Raw genomic sequence first — 19145 nt, 5'->3', positions numbered from 1 at the left:
TTCAAGATTCTATTTCAATTAGCCAGTGTCAAGCATTACATCCAAGAAATGGCCTCTCTTGTCAAGTGTTACAACCAGAAGTGGTTCTCATCTGTTTTATAATATATGGGGCATATTTGCTGTGTCAAATGTGGGAAAAGTTGGCTTACACACTGATTAGCCAATGCTGACTGTGCCGTATATTTGCCAAAAGTGGCCCAAATTGTTATTAATTATTTGGGCAATATTTGTCATTTTATATGCAGGCCACATTTGCGGCATCATATAAGGGCCACTTTAGGCTCACAGCCACATTAGCCAGTGCTCACTGTGCCATATCTTTGCCAAAACTGGCCCAGATATGGTTTAGGATAACTGTGCCACATTTGTGGCATCATATGCGGGTAACTTTAGGCTCATAGCCACATTAGCCAATTCTCACTAAGCTATATCTTTGCCAAAACTGGCCCAGATATGTTTTAACATACCTGGGCAACATTTGTGGCATCATATATTGGCCACTTTAAGCTCACTGCAACATTAGCCAGTGCTTACCATGCCATATCTTTGCCAAAACTGGCCCAGATATGTTTTAGGATAACTGGGCCACATTGGTATCATTATATGTGGGCCACTTTAGGCTCACAGCCACATGAGCCAGTGCTCTGTGTCATATCTTTGTCAAAACTGGCCCAGATAAGCTTTAGGATAACTGGGCCACATTTGTGGCATCATATGAGGGCTACTTTAGATCCACAGCCACATTAGCCTGTGCTTACCATACCATATCTTTGCCAAAACTAGCCAAGATATGTTTTAGGATAACTGGTCCACACTGGTATGCCAAGCCTCCTGGCTGAAAAAAAAATAACAAAAAGCATCCCCCTGTGAAACTACCATCCCCCCTAACCATCCCATTTAGATTAATAATATTGTGTATTATTTTAAAATTTATCATGCAGATTAAATGTTAAAATTCTCTACTTATGATAATCACGAACTAAACGTTTTTTCTTCAAGTCATTTTTAGTGCAAAATATTTAAAAACAATTAAAATTCAAAAAGTCATTTTTAGTGCAAAATTGTTCAAAACTTTTGAAGTTTTTTAAAAGGAAAACAACAGAAAAGGTATGATTTATCCTTAATTAGAATTTAAATACATTCCCCTGACATAATTGTGCTGTGACTGTGAAGGGACTGAGAGACAATAGTAGAGTATGTCACCGACTTTGCAAAAAAACAAACAAAAACACATCTTGAGAGTCCAGAAGCATTCACTGTGCGATGAAGCCCATTAGAATGCAGTCAGAATGCCCTTATAATTCAAGCAATGAAAGAAAAAATATCCATGTATGAGTTTGCATGATTTTATATTCATTGCACAAGCAATGTACTTTTCTGAAAATTAGCACATAAATAGACCTATGCTAATAATTTTATACAACGGTGTAGAGCAACGCGGTGTTTCATTCCTTGAATGAATCTGTTTTTGAACAAATCATGTGAGCCAGTAATGCAACGGTCCATTCGCTTGTTTCATTCTTAATTGATTCAGTCGTTTTGAAAGAATCGTTTGATTTGAATAATTCAATAAATCATTTATTAAAAACAGTGATTTGCTGCCACCTACGGGCGGTTTTAATTGTCATCTTTATTTATCCATGACAGTCTTAAACCAGCCAAGGTGCCAGCACAAAAACACATTCAGCAAAATATTGTTTAATTAGCAGTATTGACCCAAATTCCTCCATTTCAGGCACCAGAAGGGGAAAAAAGCTTAAAAATAATAGTTTAATAAGGCTATTTTTTTTTCATTAAATAAAAACCTAGACAAATTTTATAATCATTGTGTAAAATTAGCTATGGGACAAACCCAAAACCTGGCCCAGATACATTTGAGAATAACTGGGCCACATTTGTGGCATCATATGCGGGCCACTTTAGGCTCACAGCCACATTAGCCAGTGCTCACTGTGCCATATCTTTGCCAAAACTGGCCCAGATATGTTTTAGGATAACTGGGCCATATTGGTATCATTATATGCGGGCCACCTTAGGCTCACAGCCACATTAGCCAGTGCTCTGTGTCATATCTTTGTCAAAACTGGCCCAAATAAGCTTTAGGATAACTGGGCCACATTTGTGGCATCATATGCGGGCCACTTTAGGCTCACATCCACATTAGCCAATGCTTACCATGCCATATCTTTGCCAAATCTGCTGAAAAATCTCACATTTGCTGAAACATATGTGGACCACATTTGGTTTACACCCTGATTAGACTTTGTCGATAATGCCACATTTTTGCCAAAGGTGGCCAACATTTGGTTGGCAATATTTGGGCCACAATCACTGTTTACCACATGGGCCACTTTAGAGTCACATTCAGATTACACATTGCCGTCAACACCGCATCTTTACCTACAGAGGCCCACATGTTATTTGATACATTTGGGCCATTTTTACTGTTTTACATATGGGCTACTTCAGGCTTACATCCATTTTGTCCGGGCCATAAGAAGGCCAGCAGTGCCATATAATTGCCTTAAAGGGATAGTTCACCCAAAAATGAAAATTATGTCATTAATGACTCACCCTCATGTCGTTCCAAACCCGTGAGACCTCCGTTCATCTTCGGAACACAGTTTAAGATATTTTAGATTTTGTCCGAGAGCTTTCTGTTCCTCCATTGAAAATGTATGTACGGTATACTGTCCACGTCCAGAAAGGTAATAAAAAACATCTTCAAAGTAGTCCATGTGACATCAGAGGGTCCGTTAGAATTTTTTGAAGCATCGAAAATACATTTTGGTCCAAAAATATCAAAAAACTACGACTTTATTCAGCATTGTCTTCTCTCCCGGGTCTCTTGTGAGCGTGTTCACAGCACTGCAGTTTAGTGATATCCGGTTCGCGAACGAATCACTCGATGTAACCGGATCTTCTTGAACCAGTTCACCAATTCGAACTGAATTGTTTGAAAGGGTTCGCGTCAACAATAAGCATTAATCCACAAATGACTTAAGCTGTTAGCTTTTTTAACATGGCTGACACTCCCTCTGAGTTCAAATAAACCAATATCCCTGAGTAATTCATTTACTCAGACAGTACACTGACTGAACTGCTGTGAAGAGAGAACTGAAGATGAACACCAAGCCGAGCCAGATAACGAACGAAACATTGACTCGTTCTCGAGTCAAGAACCGTTTCTGTCGGACTCGTCCGATTCGAGAACCGAGGAGCTGATGATACTGCGCATGCGTGATTCAGCGTGAAGCAGACTGACACACAGAACATCTGAACCGAACTGGTTCTTTTAATGATTGATTCTGAACTGATTCTGTGCTAATGTTATGAGCCCGGGTAAACCGAAGGCTTGAATCAAGGGCAATCATCGCCAATGAAGTCATTTCGTTGAGCGCAAAAAAGAACTGGTGAAACCGTTTTCGGCAACCGGTTTATTGAATCGAACTGTCCGAAAGAACCGGTTCGAGGAAAGAACAGAACTTCCCATCACTACTGGTGATCCGAAAACCTATGCAACCGGTTCTTGACTCGAGAACGAGTCAATGTATCGTTCGTTATTTGGCTCGGCTCGGTGTTCATCTTCAATTCTCTCTTCACAGCAGTTCAGTCAGTGTACTGTTTGAGTAAATTAATAACTCCGGGATATTGGTTTATTTGAACTCAGAGGGAGTGTCAGCCATGTTAAAAAAGCAAGCAGCTTAAGTCATTTGTGGATTAATGCCTATTGTTGACGCGAACCCTTTCAAACGATTCAGTTCGATTTGGTGAACTGGTTCAAGAAGATCCGGTTACATCGAGTGATTCGTTCGATAACCGGATATCACTAAACTGCAGTGCTGTGAACACGCTCACAACAGACCCAGGAGAGAAGACAATGCTGAATAAAGTCGTAGTTTTTGATATTTTTGGACCAAAATGTATTTTCGATGCTTCAAAAAATTCTAACGGACCCTCTGATGTCACATGGACTACTTTGAAGATGTTTTTATTACCTTTCTGGACGTGGACAGTATACCGTACATACATTTTCAATGGAGGAAACTAAATCTAAAATATCTTATACTGTGTTCCGAAGATGAACGGAGGTCTCACGGGTTTGGAACGACATGAGGGTGAGTCATTAATGACATAATTTTCATTTTTGGGTGAACTATCCCTTTAAGCGACCCACATCTGCATGCTATCTGGGTACAATATTATGCCTAAAATTTTATTATCAACAGAAATGTTAAAAAAAGTAATAATAATATTAATAATAATTAACACTGGTGCTTATGAGTACTTTTCAACATTTTGCAATTACTATCATGTATTATATAACTGAAAACTAAACCTGACAAGCACCTCATTGATCTTCAGACTGCCACTGGCTACCCCGCAACTATTCCAGATCAAACTTTAGCCTGTAGCAACTGCTTTCCTTCAAAGCTGCAGTTTTGGAGGTTGTTGTGAGAATATATCCTGTGAAATGAAGATGATACCTTTCCCCACGGCCAGATTGTACTGTTTCTGTGTTGCTTCTTTGCTAAGCAACATTCCAAGAAGTTCAGCCAGAGATCACTGACATATAGATGCACGCTGTGATGGGTGGACCAAGCAACATTATGGCAGAATGACTAATCACTACTCTGAGAAATTATTCCTACAGGCCTTTAGAAATCACAAATAATTCCACACAAACTAATAATTCGCCTTTGTATGTCATAATGTTGTCACTTATGATTTAAAAAGAGAAAGAGTCACAAACAAAGTACCACTTTAAAATTTTATCCAGCCTTTTCCAAACCTGATTGAAATTCCCTGGGTATTTGGTAATGACATGCCAAATAGCTTCAGAATATTTATATATTCTGATATGACGTCCGCTACTTATGATCACACGAGTGGGTGCAGACGCTACTTATATCGTTTTGCTGGGTTCGCTGGCATTTGCTCTGAGGTTTCGGTGGTATTTGCTCTGAGTGCATTAAGTTATTCCGAGTCTTATCTGAGGAGCTTATCCATCATTTCCAGTCTGAACAGCGTGAGAAAGAAAACATCGGGAGAGAAAATGAGAGAGCTGCTATTGAACAGGCAGAAACAGAATTTTTCTCCTCAAGTGAGATCAACTGACTCAGCACAGCGTGACATTAAGTGCTGCTGTTGTCCAAATCTCAGCAAAGCTCAGCAAATAGTCATTTTAAGGAAATATCCCACATTTCTTCCTGCAAGATATGAATACTGCTAAGCAAATTTATGATAGTTCTAATGAGCTCAGAGATAATATTCTAAGATGTGGATATTGTATGCTGCCTATAATATATTTAATGAACAATTATGTGGTATTTATAAATTCCATAATGAAAAAACGAACATTAGATCATTTTATATTCAATAATGATCTACCATGAAACTCCAAAATTACATCTAGACATTGAATTAAAACCTAGCTTTGGATTAAATTAGAGAGAGAGAGAGAGAGAGAGAGAGAGAGAAGCATAGTTCAAAAAGACATTAAATGTTTAAGGGGCCGTCTGCTTCATTTATTACAGCAGACTGTACAGGTCTGCTTCATTTTCATCAGAACATACATGTGTAAGGGTATCTTCAAGATAACACCCCTTTCAGCAAATGTTATCGGCTACATCACCTATAAACTTACATGTTGCTGCACAGCCATCTAGTGGAAAAAGGAAGAAATACCTCAGTTTCGCATCTGTATGTACAAATAGAGCCCTTTAGATTGTAGCTTTAAAAGCAAAGAAAATAATATTGTAATGGGTTCCCTCGGGAATTCTAGTGGTTTTTAGAATTGCTGTTTTCAATTAATGACTTAGTTAATGAGTACCTAATTTAAGGTAAAGACTAGACAACATTCTGTTGTAGAAAAAAAAAAATTCTTATATGCTATATAACTGATTGTTTACTGTTATGTAAAGTGGGCAGGTCATTATTATAAAATAGACTAAACTTTGACAGTGTGATCAAGAATCCTAAAGGCTTTTTTGTGGTAAATAAATAAATGTAGGCTACATGAAATATTGATTACAGTTTTATTATCTTAGTTTTAAAAATGTTTTGCTTAATTTACACTGTTTTTCTGTTAACATGGTGGATGTGTTTGATTGTTGCACTTGAGTCTCGCATCTTTTGCAGAATTCCGCAACATCACACTGTTCCAAAAATGTAGCACTCGCGTTAAAAAAGTCTGACTTTTAAAACATGCTTTTCCATTGTTTTTCTGTTAGCATGACAGACATTTGACATGACAGACGTGTTGGACCATTGCACTTGCGTTTCATATCTTTTGCAGTGTCTCACGCATGACGCATTCTCAAAATGTAGTTCACATGTTAAAAGTTTGGGGCCATTCACACAGAATGTTTTGTGAATGGCCCCGTGACCTTTGTGCTTGTGTCTCGCATCTTTTGAAGTCTCACATTACACAGTGTTACACAAAATTTCGGGACTCGAGTTAAAATAAGTTCGAATTTTAAAAATCATGCTTTAACATGCCTTAGACAGATGTGTACAAATGTTGCACTAACGTCTCGTTCTAAAAATGCAGCGCACACATTAAAATTTCAGCTTTTAAAAAATGCTTCTTGGGGCCTTGTGTTTTTTCCCATTCCACTGCCCACCTCCCATGACTTTCAAAGCAATAGTTCAATCAGTGTGAATGACCACTTTGACCTTGGTGTTCACATCTTGTATATTACAGTACATTAGTGTTTTAAAAACGCTGTGCCTGAATTAAAAGAAGTTTTTAAATGCGTTTATATTGTTTTTCTCTTAGCATAACAGATGTGTTTGACCACTGTGCTCACGACTCATCTTTCGTGCAAGACTTAACGTTACACCAATATGATTCATTTAAACACTCCTACAAGCTACCATGCTTTAAATGTGCATTTGGAGTCTCAAGGCATTTTGTTTTTTTTCCAATTCCACTGCCCACGTCTTGAGTTTTTCATAGCGTGTGAATGGCCTATCATGTGAATCTCAGATTGCACTGCTTCACTTCTCTTGTCCACTTTCTTTACCTGAGATGCAATCAAGATCCCAATTACTACTATTATAGGGACACTATAATAATAAAAATGAATAAATGCATGCATACATACATAAATAGACATAATCAGTTAATTTGAGTTTAAATTATTTTATCATGTGAGAAGAGACTACAGAATCTCCGAGAACACTGATTTCAGTCACTTGATCAAGCTGTCAGTGTTTACTTTGCGACACGGACCATCTGACTGTACATTTTTCTGCTTATTACCTCATGGACATAAAATATAGATCAAATCTGAATGCAACTTATTCCATTATTGCTTTTACAGACCACAGGGAGTCACGAGTACTGCTATGCTGGTTTCCAGAATGAGCCGTTTTGTTTTGGCTTTATCTAAATTTGAGGTTGGAACATCATTTCATCCCTAACGATGAAATGATACATTGACTCCAGCTCCATATTATAATGTTGTGGACTGGTGATATTAACAGGGTCAATGACTCCGTGACTCACATTAGGAATCACAACTGTTCAGAACTACAGTTTGACTACAATACCCACAACCCAAGACGAATTATCACTTCCGGTGAGTCAGCGGCGATTCAGGAAGCTGATCCATCACACAGTGACAGGAACAACATCACGGGACTCTCATTGCACTGAGCAGATTAATAAAATATTACCTGTAACCGATCTGTACACACCTGTAATATAAGACAACATGTCTAGGCAGTCGAACAGAGCCACAGACAGCAAAAAGATGGTGAGTGTGTGTTGTGCTTCAGCTGACCTGAGCAAAATGCAGTGCAGCTAGCTAACATGCTATTATAATCATCAGATAAACAACATGCTTATGTGAACAGTGTTTGCTTATTTTTATATAAAACAGATATAGTGTAGTATTCGTGTTACCTAGACTTGCGTTCGTTTATTCCTCTAAAGTGATTCTGTTGCACAGACATGAGTAAGTCTTTCCATCAGCTTTTGAATTAAAAATCATGTGAACTGCAAATAGTTTTTCGATGTCAACCGAATGATGTATGCTTTCGTAGCATAATGTGTCATGGAGTTTGTTTTACTACAGTTATTACACTGGGCAGTTGGTTATATGAGGCGTCGGTATATTCTTAAAACGGTATAAACAACATAGTACTGAAAGCAGAGAAACACACATAGATTTATTCAGCTGCGTTTAGCAAGCTTTCGTAGAAATGTTTTGGCTACATTTTGGCATGTAAGATGTCATATGTCTGTAACAACTACATGTTGTGCCGTGAGAGGGCGCTCAAGACCACTATGTGCCCTCATTCATTCAGACCTGAATATTACCAAAGACTATAGAATACTCTTAAAGAGACTTTGATATTACCAATGATGACACATTCTCTGTTATATAGTGAAGTTCAAAAGTCTGAAACAGTGTTTAAAGCCTGGTATTGAAGCTCAAGATTGTCTTTGGTTCTTCCCAATTCATGCAGCAGAACACGTTCTTTAGGTTTTAATTTGCAGCCCGTGCTTCTGTCATGAAAACAAAAGAGGGCTATTAGAAATAATAACATTCTTCAGTGTTACTGTTTCACTCGAACTGTTATGCTTATAATAGAAGTTGTAATGAAAGGAGTTGTATTAATTTACAAAATGCAAAATTAGAAGCATTTCACCAGTGAGCTCAGACTCTTGGACTCCACTAAAACATGCAAATGAAACAACATGCTTATTATGACCCATATACTTATTAAAATACATAAAAGAATATTTGATCATACTAAACGGTATTATATTTTAAATGAATTTCACTTCCTTACAAAAACTTCTAGCTGACTAATGGGTAAAACCTAGGGGTTTGAAGGATATTAGCAAAGTCTAAAGATTTAAAATGTAAAGTTAATTGGTATTTGAGGGCTGCACTGTGATCCTTTATTATAGTCTTTTTATTTGTCATCAAATGATTCTTGTTTATAATATGCTTAACAAGATTTATTGGTATAGAAATATTGTTCCACTGAATGACATATTAGTGGGTGTATTCTGTAAATCATGGTAAAAAAAAATGTATCAGTTATTATTTTTTGCTCAGAAAAACAAAATTGAACAGGATACATTCTATTGTATGGTATTGCTTTTTTTTATGCTTGAAACCCCCTTTTCGTCTTTGACCCACATACATAAAAATGGATCACTGGAATGTTGGAATGTCTTATTTTGTATCAGCATTCAGTGTCAGTCTTTCTTAGATAAACACAGTGGATATTATTAATATGGTGGTGGGTCATTTTGGGCCGTCTTTTTCTTGAACAGAATTCAGAATTATTCACTCTCACTTATGGAGCTCTGGTTACTCAGCTGTGTAAGGACTATGAAAATGACGAGGAAGTCAACAAACAACTGGATAAAATGTAAGTCTGTCTTTCTCTGTTTCTCACCTATCCAAACCATCTGGTCACATTAAATCAACAGTTTACAAATGACATTAATATTTTCTCTTTTTTTTCTATTTTCTAATTCTATGAAAGTGTTACAACTCATGCTACAACTGCTCTTTCTATTTCTTTTATGGTTGTCTAGTCACTTAGTCACCAGTCAGCATATATGAGTGGACCAGAGAGAGTTGTATTGTCAATGTTTGCGCTGGGTGTAGGCTGTTATATTAGGTGTGGTGATTGTGCCATCCAGTCTGCTGAAGCTGTTAGAGTGGATCCAGATGAAATAGATGGATGATAGAGGTTTTTTTTTTAGCAAGTTTACATTTCATGTTGTACTGCACTGTGGGTTGCAGGGAAAATAGCTGCAAATAATAAAATGCATGTAGACTATTGTTCAGAAGTTTCTTATGATTTTGAAAGAAGTCACCAAAATACAGAATAAAACAGTAATATTCTTAAATATTATTACAATTTAAAAAAAAATGTTCTATATTTGACGATGTAATTTATTCCTTTGATGCAAAGCTGAATTTTCAGCAGCCATTATTTCAGTGTCACATGATCTTTCAGAAATCATTCTATTATGATCAGTAGCCTTATCTGCTTTTAAAAGGGAAGAGAAATGCCTCCCAAATCAAAATTTCCAGCATCTTATCTGCTTTTAAAAGGGAAGAGAAATGCCTCCCAAATCAAAATTTCCAGCATCTGTCACTTAGTGGAAGCTAGACGAAGTTAGGCAGATGCCTATCTGAACAGGTTGAATGGCATGCACTTATCCTCAAAACTTTAAACAAAACTACACAATGTAAAAAAAATGTGACCCACACTACAATGAGTGCCGACCACAAGGTGTTTTTAGATGTCAGTTATTTTGGTTACACTTTTTTTTAAGGTGTCCTTGTTACACCTTACATGTACTTACTATTATAATAACAATTAGCAAGTAACCCTAAGCCAAACACTAATCCTAACACTAACCTTATAGTAAGTACATGTAGTTAATTAATATTACTCAGTACTTAAATAAACTGTAACAAGGACACCTTAAAATAAAGTGTAACCGTTATTTTCTCTAGTGTTAATTGCCCTGAAATGTCACATTACATTTACATGCACATACACACATTCACATTCATCATCACTAATAACTAATAACTTCTCAATACTAACAATAACAATACAAATATAATTATTAATAATAATTAAAAAATTAATAATCTTTATCCTTTTTTCTATTAATAGTTTAGCATATTTTGGGGCCTGTGCAGTTAATTATATTAATTCATTTTTATGTTTAAGTGAACATTTATTGCTTTTATTTGTTGAAAAATGTTGGTTCTGTGTTATGTGGAATTGTAAAATCTAAGCCCTGAATCAAAACCAGTTGGGAAGCTCTGGTTTAAAGATTGTGGGAAAAGCAGTAAGGATGCGTGGAAAGCTCTGAGATGCTTGGAGTCCAACGGTTGTGATTTAGAGAATCAGTGGGCAGCGTGTATTCTTTGGCTGAGTGGTCTTTTCATTTAAGCTGTGCCTTGAACTAATCCAGTAGTCCCACTGATATTGGGTTTGGCAACATGTCTGAAATACAATCTTTTTTCCTTTTGCTTCTTTAAAGCATCTAATATGCAAGATTTGGTTTTCTCTCCAGCCAATAAGATTGTATCTCTTTTTTGAGTTCTTGAAGTTAAAGGGCTTTACTAAGACCTTTAAAATAAAAAGAGATTAAAGCTCTTATGATTGCGTTGGCGGGTGAAATGAGGGTGATTGAAAGCGAAGTTGCTCTGACAGTGACACAGTTTCACAGTTTCCCTTCTCTTCTTCCATTTTTCAGGGATACAATATCGGAGTGCGTCTGATTGAGGACTTCTTGGCTCGGTCCAGCGTGGGGAGGTGTCACGATTTCCGAGAAACGGCCGATGTCATTGCAAAGGTAACATGAGTACTTGGAGCCAATCAGAGCGCATGCTGAGCCCTCACTTAGGCCAAGCCAGAGGGAGAAAGAGAGAATCAGGAAGCAGGCAAGCATGTTAATGCGTAAGCAAGTGACTGGAATTTGAACTTCAACCTGCAGTAGCCCACATATTTTCGTAGCTTTCATCACATCTTTCTACCGTTTTTAATTTTTCAGCGTCACACAGCTTGAGAAACATCCATGCTATGCTATCGCAAAGCCAACTGGCAGGCCGTCTGTATGGTGTTAGAGTGAACCGAGACACTCGTGTTCCTCTCGGCTTGTTTTCTTTGGTCTGGGAGAGCCACAGTGCTTTTTTATAAAACAATGCACCTCGCCCTAAGCGTATAGGGTTCACACACTGACAGGATTAACAGAGCGTTCTTCCCCCTGTCCATCACTGTCCATGCTTGCTTGGTCCCTGTCTGTCTGTTCTCCCTTCTTCTTCTGTTTTCTCTGTCTTTTTTCTCACTTTCCTCCACGTGTGCCACGTTGTCAAATGTTAATCCACGTGCATCGGTTTGATGGGACCCTGATCAGGATCCTAAACCTATGGGTCTTAAAACAATAATTAAATCATTTTAATGCGTGTTACAATGTGAAGGACTTTGTTTAGTTGTTTATGGTTGCTAAGCAATGCGGTGACTGGAAGCATTAATATAGAATTCAAATGATGTGCATTCACAGGTGTGTGTATTTTGGCTAGTTTATGGCTTCAAACAGGGCACATCCATTCTGAATTTAGAATCAAAGCTATTTTATTATGGTGTTACTTATTGTGAAGCTGTGTCTGCACTGATGCTTTAAGGATATAATCAAGGGATGCACAATATTTAAATTCTGTTCAGTATAAGCCAATAATTGTTTTCATTTTAATATTAGTTTATTTTATTGTTGTCTTAAAAACTGAAAGGAATTGCTTTAAAAAGATCTAATCATATATATATATATATATATATATATATATTATATATATTATATTATAGTTCAAGTTTTAGAAAATTTCAAATTTTAAAAATTCATTTAATTACATTTTTTTACTTTAAGTCATTTTAATTTTAGTTCAAGTTTTAGAAATTTTGTTATGTGCATTTGTCATTTTATTAGTTTTGGGTTTTTAATATTTATGTATACCTTTTTATTAATTTTTATTTAAAATGTAATTTTAGTGATTTTTAGTGCTTCAACTTAGTCTTGTTTAGTTCAATTAGGTCCCATTTCTATTCTAATCTTCATTTAGGTTTTTTAAGTTTAAGCTTCTCGTGTATCAATTATATTTTATTTTCATCACAACATCATAATGTACAGTATGAAAAATAAATGTTAATTTTGAGATTTGAATGAAAATTGGGGAAATAAGCTACATGAGTAAATATCCAATATCAACAGACATCAATTAAAATAAATAAATAAATTTAGTAAACAAAACTTTGCCATGCATCCCTAAAATATCTTATTCTGCCTCCTTATATTAATCTTATTTTTTTTAAGGTTGTGTCCAGGTTTCTAAAATAAAAAGAAAACATAGTCAAATCAGACTCTTTCACTTTGATATTAATTCTTTGGATTATCAAAACTTTTTAATAGTTAAATGGTATTTAATTTTAAAATTTCCAGTGAAAATAATCACATTGTCATATACTGTTACTGTGATGTAAAATGATCAAAATTTTGGTCTTCTTATGGCCTGTTCTCAAAATGTCTTTTCAAACCCATACTGTGCAGTTGTGCAAAAAAAAAAAAAAAATCATTTCAGTGTCAGAGTCGTGAATACAGCACCTAAAAAGAATGCGGCAGCTCTGCAAAATCACTTAATGTGGCCCTGACATCATAGATGTAAGCAAGTGAGTTAACATGAAGACTCAAGAGCCTTTTTGTCTTTGTTAACAGGTAGCCTTTAAGATGTACTTAGGTATCACCCCCAGCGTGACCAACTGGAGTCCTGCTGGAGATGAATTCTCTCTTATCCTCGAGAGCAACCCCCTGGTGGACTTTGTAGAGCTTCCTGACAACCACAGTAATCTAGTATACTCCAGCCTGCTCTGTGGAGTGCTGAGAGGAGCTCTTGAAATGGTGAAGAGCATGTTTGTGTGGGATAAATTGATGATCTACTGTTAACCCTCCATTACTATTCACACTAAGGTTATTTTTCTACTGCTGCAGGTCCAAATGGCAGTGGATGTGCGATTCGCTCAGGACACACTAAGAGGGGACAATGTGACAGAAATTCGCATGAAGTTCATCAAAAGGATTGAGGAGAACCTGCCAGTTGGAGACGAATGAGGCTAAAAAGACTATAACCTTTGATTTAAGGGACTTTTTTATGTTGGATTGGGAACCAAAAACTTCTGTTTTGGTCAAATAGACCAACCAGTCCCCAAACCTTCTAAGCATTGCAATGAGAGTTCATCGTCGAGAAGATTTCTCTCGATGTGTCACCAAGGTTGGCATGTTCTGTCCACCTGGTCCATGTTTTGTATTTCAGGCAAATATTTTCTCAACTCTCTTTTTGTATGGCAGTTTGTCTGTAGTGTATTTTTTGTTATTCTTTTTGCCTTGAACTCATATATACAGCAAAGAAGGTTTAATTTATTTAGTCAAATGTCATAATGAATTAAATATGTCATTAACTACAAACAACCATGGCCAGTCCTCTTATTTATCATCCTTCTACTCAATAGGCCTTTGACACAATCTTATATTTACTCAAAGTTGCAATAAAGTGCTTATTTGAGCAGACCATATCACACTGCTGTTTTAATGTCTATAATGCTTGTATCGAAAACAACTTTAGATGGCTAATCTAAAACCAACATTTGAAGAAAGGGCCCCATGTTCGCCAAAAACAGAACCGTAGTTTTGTGAGACGCACATGTTCTGTAGAGGGACATTGGTGTTAAGGGGAGTCTGGGAGGAGTCTAGGTATTTAGATAATGGGACCTGTGTGCGCCAAGCCTGTGGCAGGTCCCTCCACACGTATGTAATGAAGTGTCACGGCAGCCCCCATCGCCATCTTCGACTTGTCGTGTATTGGCCCTTGGATTGTGGGACTGTTATTCCTACAGCACGGCACCACGATGTGGTTAGAGTCAAACAACAATAACAAGGGCCTAATTCATCTCAGATGTTTACTCAAGCAACGTGGAAGCAATCAGGGCCTGGAGGTTCACTGGTGCGTGTGCAGGACAGGGCTGTTTGGGAGCCAGTGTGTTTTAATGGTGTGGGGTTCTCGGTCGTGCTTACCGTTGGGAAGGGGACGGCCGTTCGCTGAAAGCCATTCATTTCTCCGGCGCAGCTCAAAGTTCGTTCCTGACACCTGTTAATCGCCTTACGTCATGATCTGGGCTTCTTTTTCGAGAATTTCACACCTCATCAATCACAAATGGAAAAAAGTTTACTGCTTCTACTACTATTTCCCAGCAGCTAGCGTATGGATTCTGTTTTATAAATTTTACATGCAGTTTCTTGGTGATTTGATTCACATTGATGCGATAAATAATGTATTCATTGTTTAAGAGTATCGTTTTATTACATTAGGCCACTAGAGGTAGCTGTGAGCATTGTGGTCTGTGTCCTTTTTTCCTCTTTCCATTCTCATGGATTTTTCTGTTTCTCTTAAATTTGGTATTTGATTGCTCACAGGGTTCACCAACTGCTTGTTTTTGAATCTCTGGGGCTGGGAAATTATTTCATGAATATATTCTTTATCCACTCGCTCTTGATTCAGGGACATTTACAAGAAAAACAGTGGAAAACACATGCAGAGCCCTATCAGGCCAAATCCCTTGTCCCCTGTCGCTAGATTATGCATACAATGTATGTATTCTGTATAATGTGTATATTGGAAAGCGAGGGAAGAGGAAATGGTTTCACGCAGACATTTGATGTAAATCATTTGGCAGAATTAGACCCCTGTTTCATGGGGATATACAGCTGGGATTGTGTACAGTGTGAAAACATGTATCACTCTTCCATATGCTTTCAGGAATTTCTCTCGCTCTTCTTTCTCCCTTCTTAACAATGCAGGACGTCTTCTTGGCCAAGCATCCGAAACAAAGTGATGTGTCAGCATTCATTAACCATCACGGTCACCTTTAACCAACATGAATCTCTGCATAAGAAGGATGGACTACAGACTTAGAGATGACCTCCTCATCATCTTTCTTATGTGTTTATCCTCATCTGTATGAGCTGCTCATGTCAGTGTGGACACCATACCAGGCCAATACTAAAATTCTTCATGGAGAAGGCACTAAAGAATTCCAAGAAGCTCGTTTCCACCATAAGGAATTGATTTTTACAAGCTATTTTTGTTCCTTTAACTTCCCCATGTCTAAAGGCAGGTCAACAGCAACAAATGAAAGAAAGGAAGCCTTAACTTTCATCCAGTCATATGAAGTTTATTTAAGGTCTGCCTCTGGTCCACCTCACTGTCCTCCCATATTTTTTAAATTGCAATTAAAAAGAATTAGCGACATATCTGTTCTTCCATATTGTGACGTATACCTGAGGGGAACAGATTATCGAAAAAGAAAAAGTTGGGTGGGGACTTGGTTCTATGCATCGGTTGTTGATTGGAGTTCTGCATACATCAACAGAGTCATTTTCACCAAAAGTTCAAGTTATGACATTTTAATTAAACATTACAAGGCCAAAACAGAAATAAGAAACAAATACATGCATGAATTATTCACTGTAATATCTATAATACGCATTTAGAAAATAGATTCCAACTAGAGTAGCTCACTCAAAAAACTTTTTTTTCACCTTTGTGTGTTTTAAAACCTAATAAGATATCTACCAGAATGTTCAAGCTACTCTTTTACAGACGGTGAAAGTTAATGGTGATCAAGGCTGATATTTTAGTAAATATCATCTTTAAAAAATTGTGGTTAGGAGTCTTATAATGAAATATAGTGCATTATGTAGACTATTTTTATGATGCATTAATGCTTTTTTTTTTCTTTTTCTTTTTTTTTGGATCTTGACTGTATTTGTTCCCCACCCACATTTGTTATATTGAATAGAGCAGAGTGAAAATTTTTCAAAACATCTTTTTTGTGTTCCACAGAAGAAAGAAAGCCATACAGTTTTGGAACAAAAGACTTTTTATTTTAGGGGTGAACTGTCCCTTTAAGAATTTTATAAGGACAGTTCTAGCATACAAGTAGCAAAAGTTACGTATGCTAGAAACGAGACGGTACACACCAATCTCATTTAAGCCCTTTAAATGCAACCATGTGCCCTATATCAAAAACAAATGCTGAATGGCACGCTGAAACAATAAAATACTGCGGATGGCCTGCTGCTGGCTCACCATTATTGAATCCCCCTCATCTATTCTTCCGTCTTTTTTTCTTCTCACTTTCTTTCTGTGATTCTTCCACTGTATCCCCCACTTTCAAGCCTTTCCAGGATGAAATTATTGGCAGCGAGATGATGGAGGTCAAAGGAGGGAAACGGAGCAGGGCAAGACATCAAAAACACACCTTGTGGGAATATCAACATGCCCTGGAGCGCAGAGAACCGACCCAGTGCTGAAGAGCCATCACAGGCTGTGGCATGGTGTCCAAGTCTCCCACAGCTGTTCTGGAGCACAAAGGAGATGACACACGAATGGATGATCTTCCCTGGCTCGCAGGAACAGCAGCACACACACTGTTTCCAGTAAAGGTCACGAGACAGTAAATCAAAGGATCCGAGATGGAAATGCAACAAACCCTCTTATCTGAGGTAATTCTCAGATGTCAAGAAAAGATGAAATTAGATCCTACGCAACATGTCAAAGACCTTTCCTATTAATTCTCTAACATTTGTTTGTTTCTTATTTACTTAATTTATAAAATCTTCCAGTGAACAAAGATTTTTCACTTTTTTTAGACACCACTATTTAGAGGATTATCCTGTATAGGTCACCGTATTTATAACATGTAAAATGTGCTACTTCCACTTTCCCATGACTACTGCTATATACTGATCTGAATCAAACACATCTGGGACAAATAGAGAGCATAACTCCTCTGCCTCACTCAGCAACCTCCGGACCTGTTGCCAATGTCTTAAATAGTACTTGAAAGGTCCTTTTTTTCCATTGGATCCCCAGAATAATGGTTCATATCACAGTGATTTTCAGTTTTTTTTGAGGGGATTGATGGGAATTATTAAAATAATTCATTTAATTGCTTAATTTGCCATATTAATATGCCATATGTTATTGTAAGGTCATATATGTACTTGTATAGTAGACCAAAAAAAATTGGAACACTTACAACACACTTAAAAATGATTGAATGTTATATAACAATATATCAAACCAAGTAGCATTTATGCAAAAAATTATAAGTGGATCTTTCCTCATGAGAGAAACAAAATTCCATGCCCAGGCACCAACGCACATCAGCCCAAACAGAAGCATTTATTTTAAAGAAACATTTTAAAGTTTACAATGATAAAACAACTGTATACTGTTCAAAATGCAGATATATTTAAAAACGTTCTAGTTGACATTCTGAATGCTTGTGAAACTTTCTTAAACAAAGACTTATATGGCTATTAAGTGCCATGTTCTGTTTTGAGTGTTTCTAAAGTAAAAGTGAGGAAGTAGTTTTATACACATAAAATCTGAAAAATGTCTTAAAATATACATAAAACCATTTGGTAATTGGTAAAATGGTGTATGCTTTGTGCAGTTATACTTCTTTTTACCATTGAGTGACAGGATACACTTACCTCACTCAGGTCTGCACAAAGCTGCATTAATGTATGAAAATGCATGTTGTTCATTTGTATGTTGATACTGCAGACTGGACAGTTCTATAAAATCACACCGAGCATGTTCCAAACTAATTACTACTTACTTAGTTTTCCAATGAATGACATTTCTTGAATACATAATTGTCTTCCAGACATGTTTTTTCTCAAGTCTCTGTTTTAATTAATATGGCTTCTGTTGGAAAACCAAACAAAGCATGACACAGCACTCCATCACCTGAACATGGCCCACTGGTGATGTCATTACTAGTCTGCTTGACATGAACACTCTCCCATGTCAAAGTTGCTGTTCCAATTGAGCAGTCAAGTATGTTTTGAGTTCTATATTGAGTAATAAACCAGGTCCAGGACCAGACCCACCCTTTCAACCCATTTTGAAAGTGAATGAGGTTATATGCCTCTTAACAGCCCAGTCTTTCACTGCAATAAATGCACATACACTCAGGAGTGGAGGTCTGGGTGGAGGTCTAGGCATATTTCAATATGCTCGCTTGAAGAATGACAATAAAGCTTTCTCATTTATTTATTTCCCTTCTGAACAGACAGAGCCATTTCTGCATATGACACATTTTTATACATGTAGAAAACGATCATAAACCACCCGACAGAGTCAAAATTGCCCAAATCTCAAAATTGCAGGAAGTTCCATTTAGTGCCCTGTATTCCCTCTCTCACTCGACTCTAATTTGCTTGTGATTTTGTGTGTCCCCAATCGATCTGAAAAGGAGAATGTTCTGGAACAGAGGATGGCCTGTGGAGACCAGAGTGGTTTCTGTCATGAGGAGATGGAATGCTCAAGCAGACCCACATGAATGAGTCACTATGGAAACAGTCAAAAAGTCCCAGAGTAACTTGTGTACACATTGCGCCATGTGTGCCCAGCGAACTAAGAAGAGAAGTACAATTCTTACAAGAGACTGTGTTTTCAATGGGCATGCTCTTTACACAAATATAGGCACCCTTTTGATGTTTCCCTTGGAAGGGGAGAGTTCTGGAGTGC

General features: G+C 37.2%; 1 protein-coding gene across 1 annotated transcript; it reads left to right on the top strand.

Moving 5' to 3' along the window:
- The first annotated feature begins 7596 nt into the window (after positions 1-7596).
- LOC109111647 (trafficking protein particle complex subunit 3-like) lies at positions 7597-14118 on the top strand. Its single transcript, XM_042776946.1, has 5 exons — positions 7597-7763; positions 9299-9397; positions 11255-11353; positions 13265-13447; positions 13538-14118. The coding sequence occupies exons 1-5, from the start codon at positions 7722-7724 to the stop codon at positions 13655-13657; spliced, it is 543 nt and encodes a 180-aa protein (XP_042632880.1). The 5' UTR covers positions 7597-7721; the 3' UTR covers positions 13658-14118.
- Positions 14119-19145: the final 5027 nt, after the last annotated feature.

The sequence above is a fragment of the Cyprinus carpio genome, chromosome A19, assembly GCF_018340385.1.
Source record: "Cyprinus carpio isolate SPL01 chromosome A19, ASM1834038v1, whole genome shotgun sequence".
Classification (NCBI taxonomy): Eukaryota; Metazoa; Chordata; class Actinopteri; order Cypriniformes; family Cyprinidae; genus Cyprinus; species Cyprinus carpio.
Note: the sequence above shows the minus strand (reverse complement) of the source record. Positions and strands in the feature narration are given on the sequence as shown.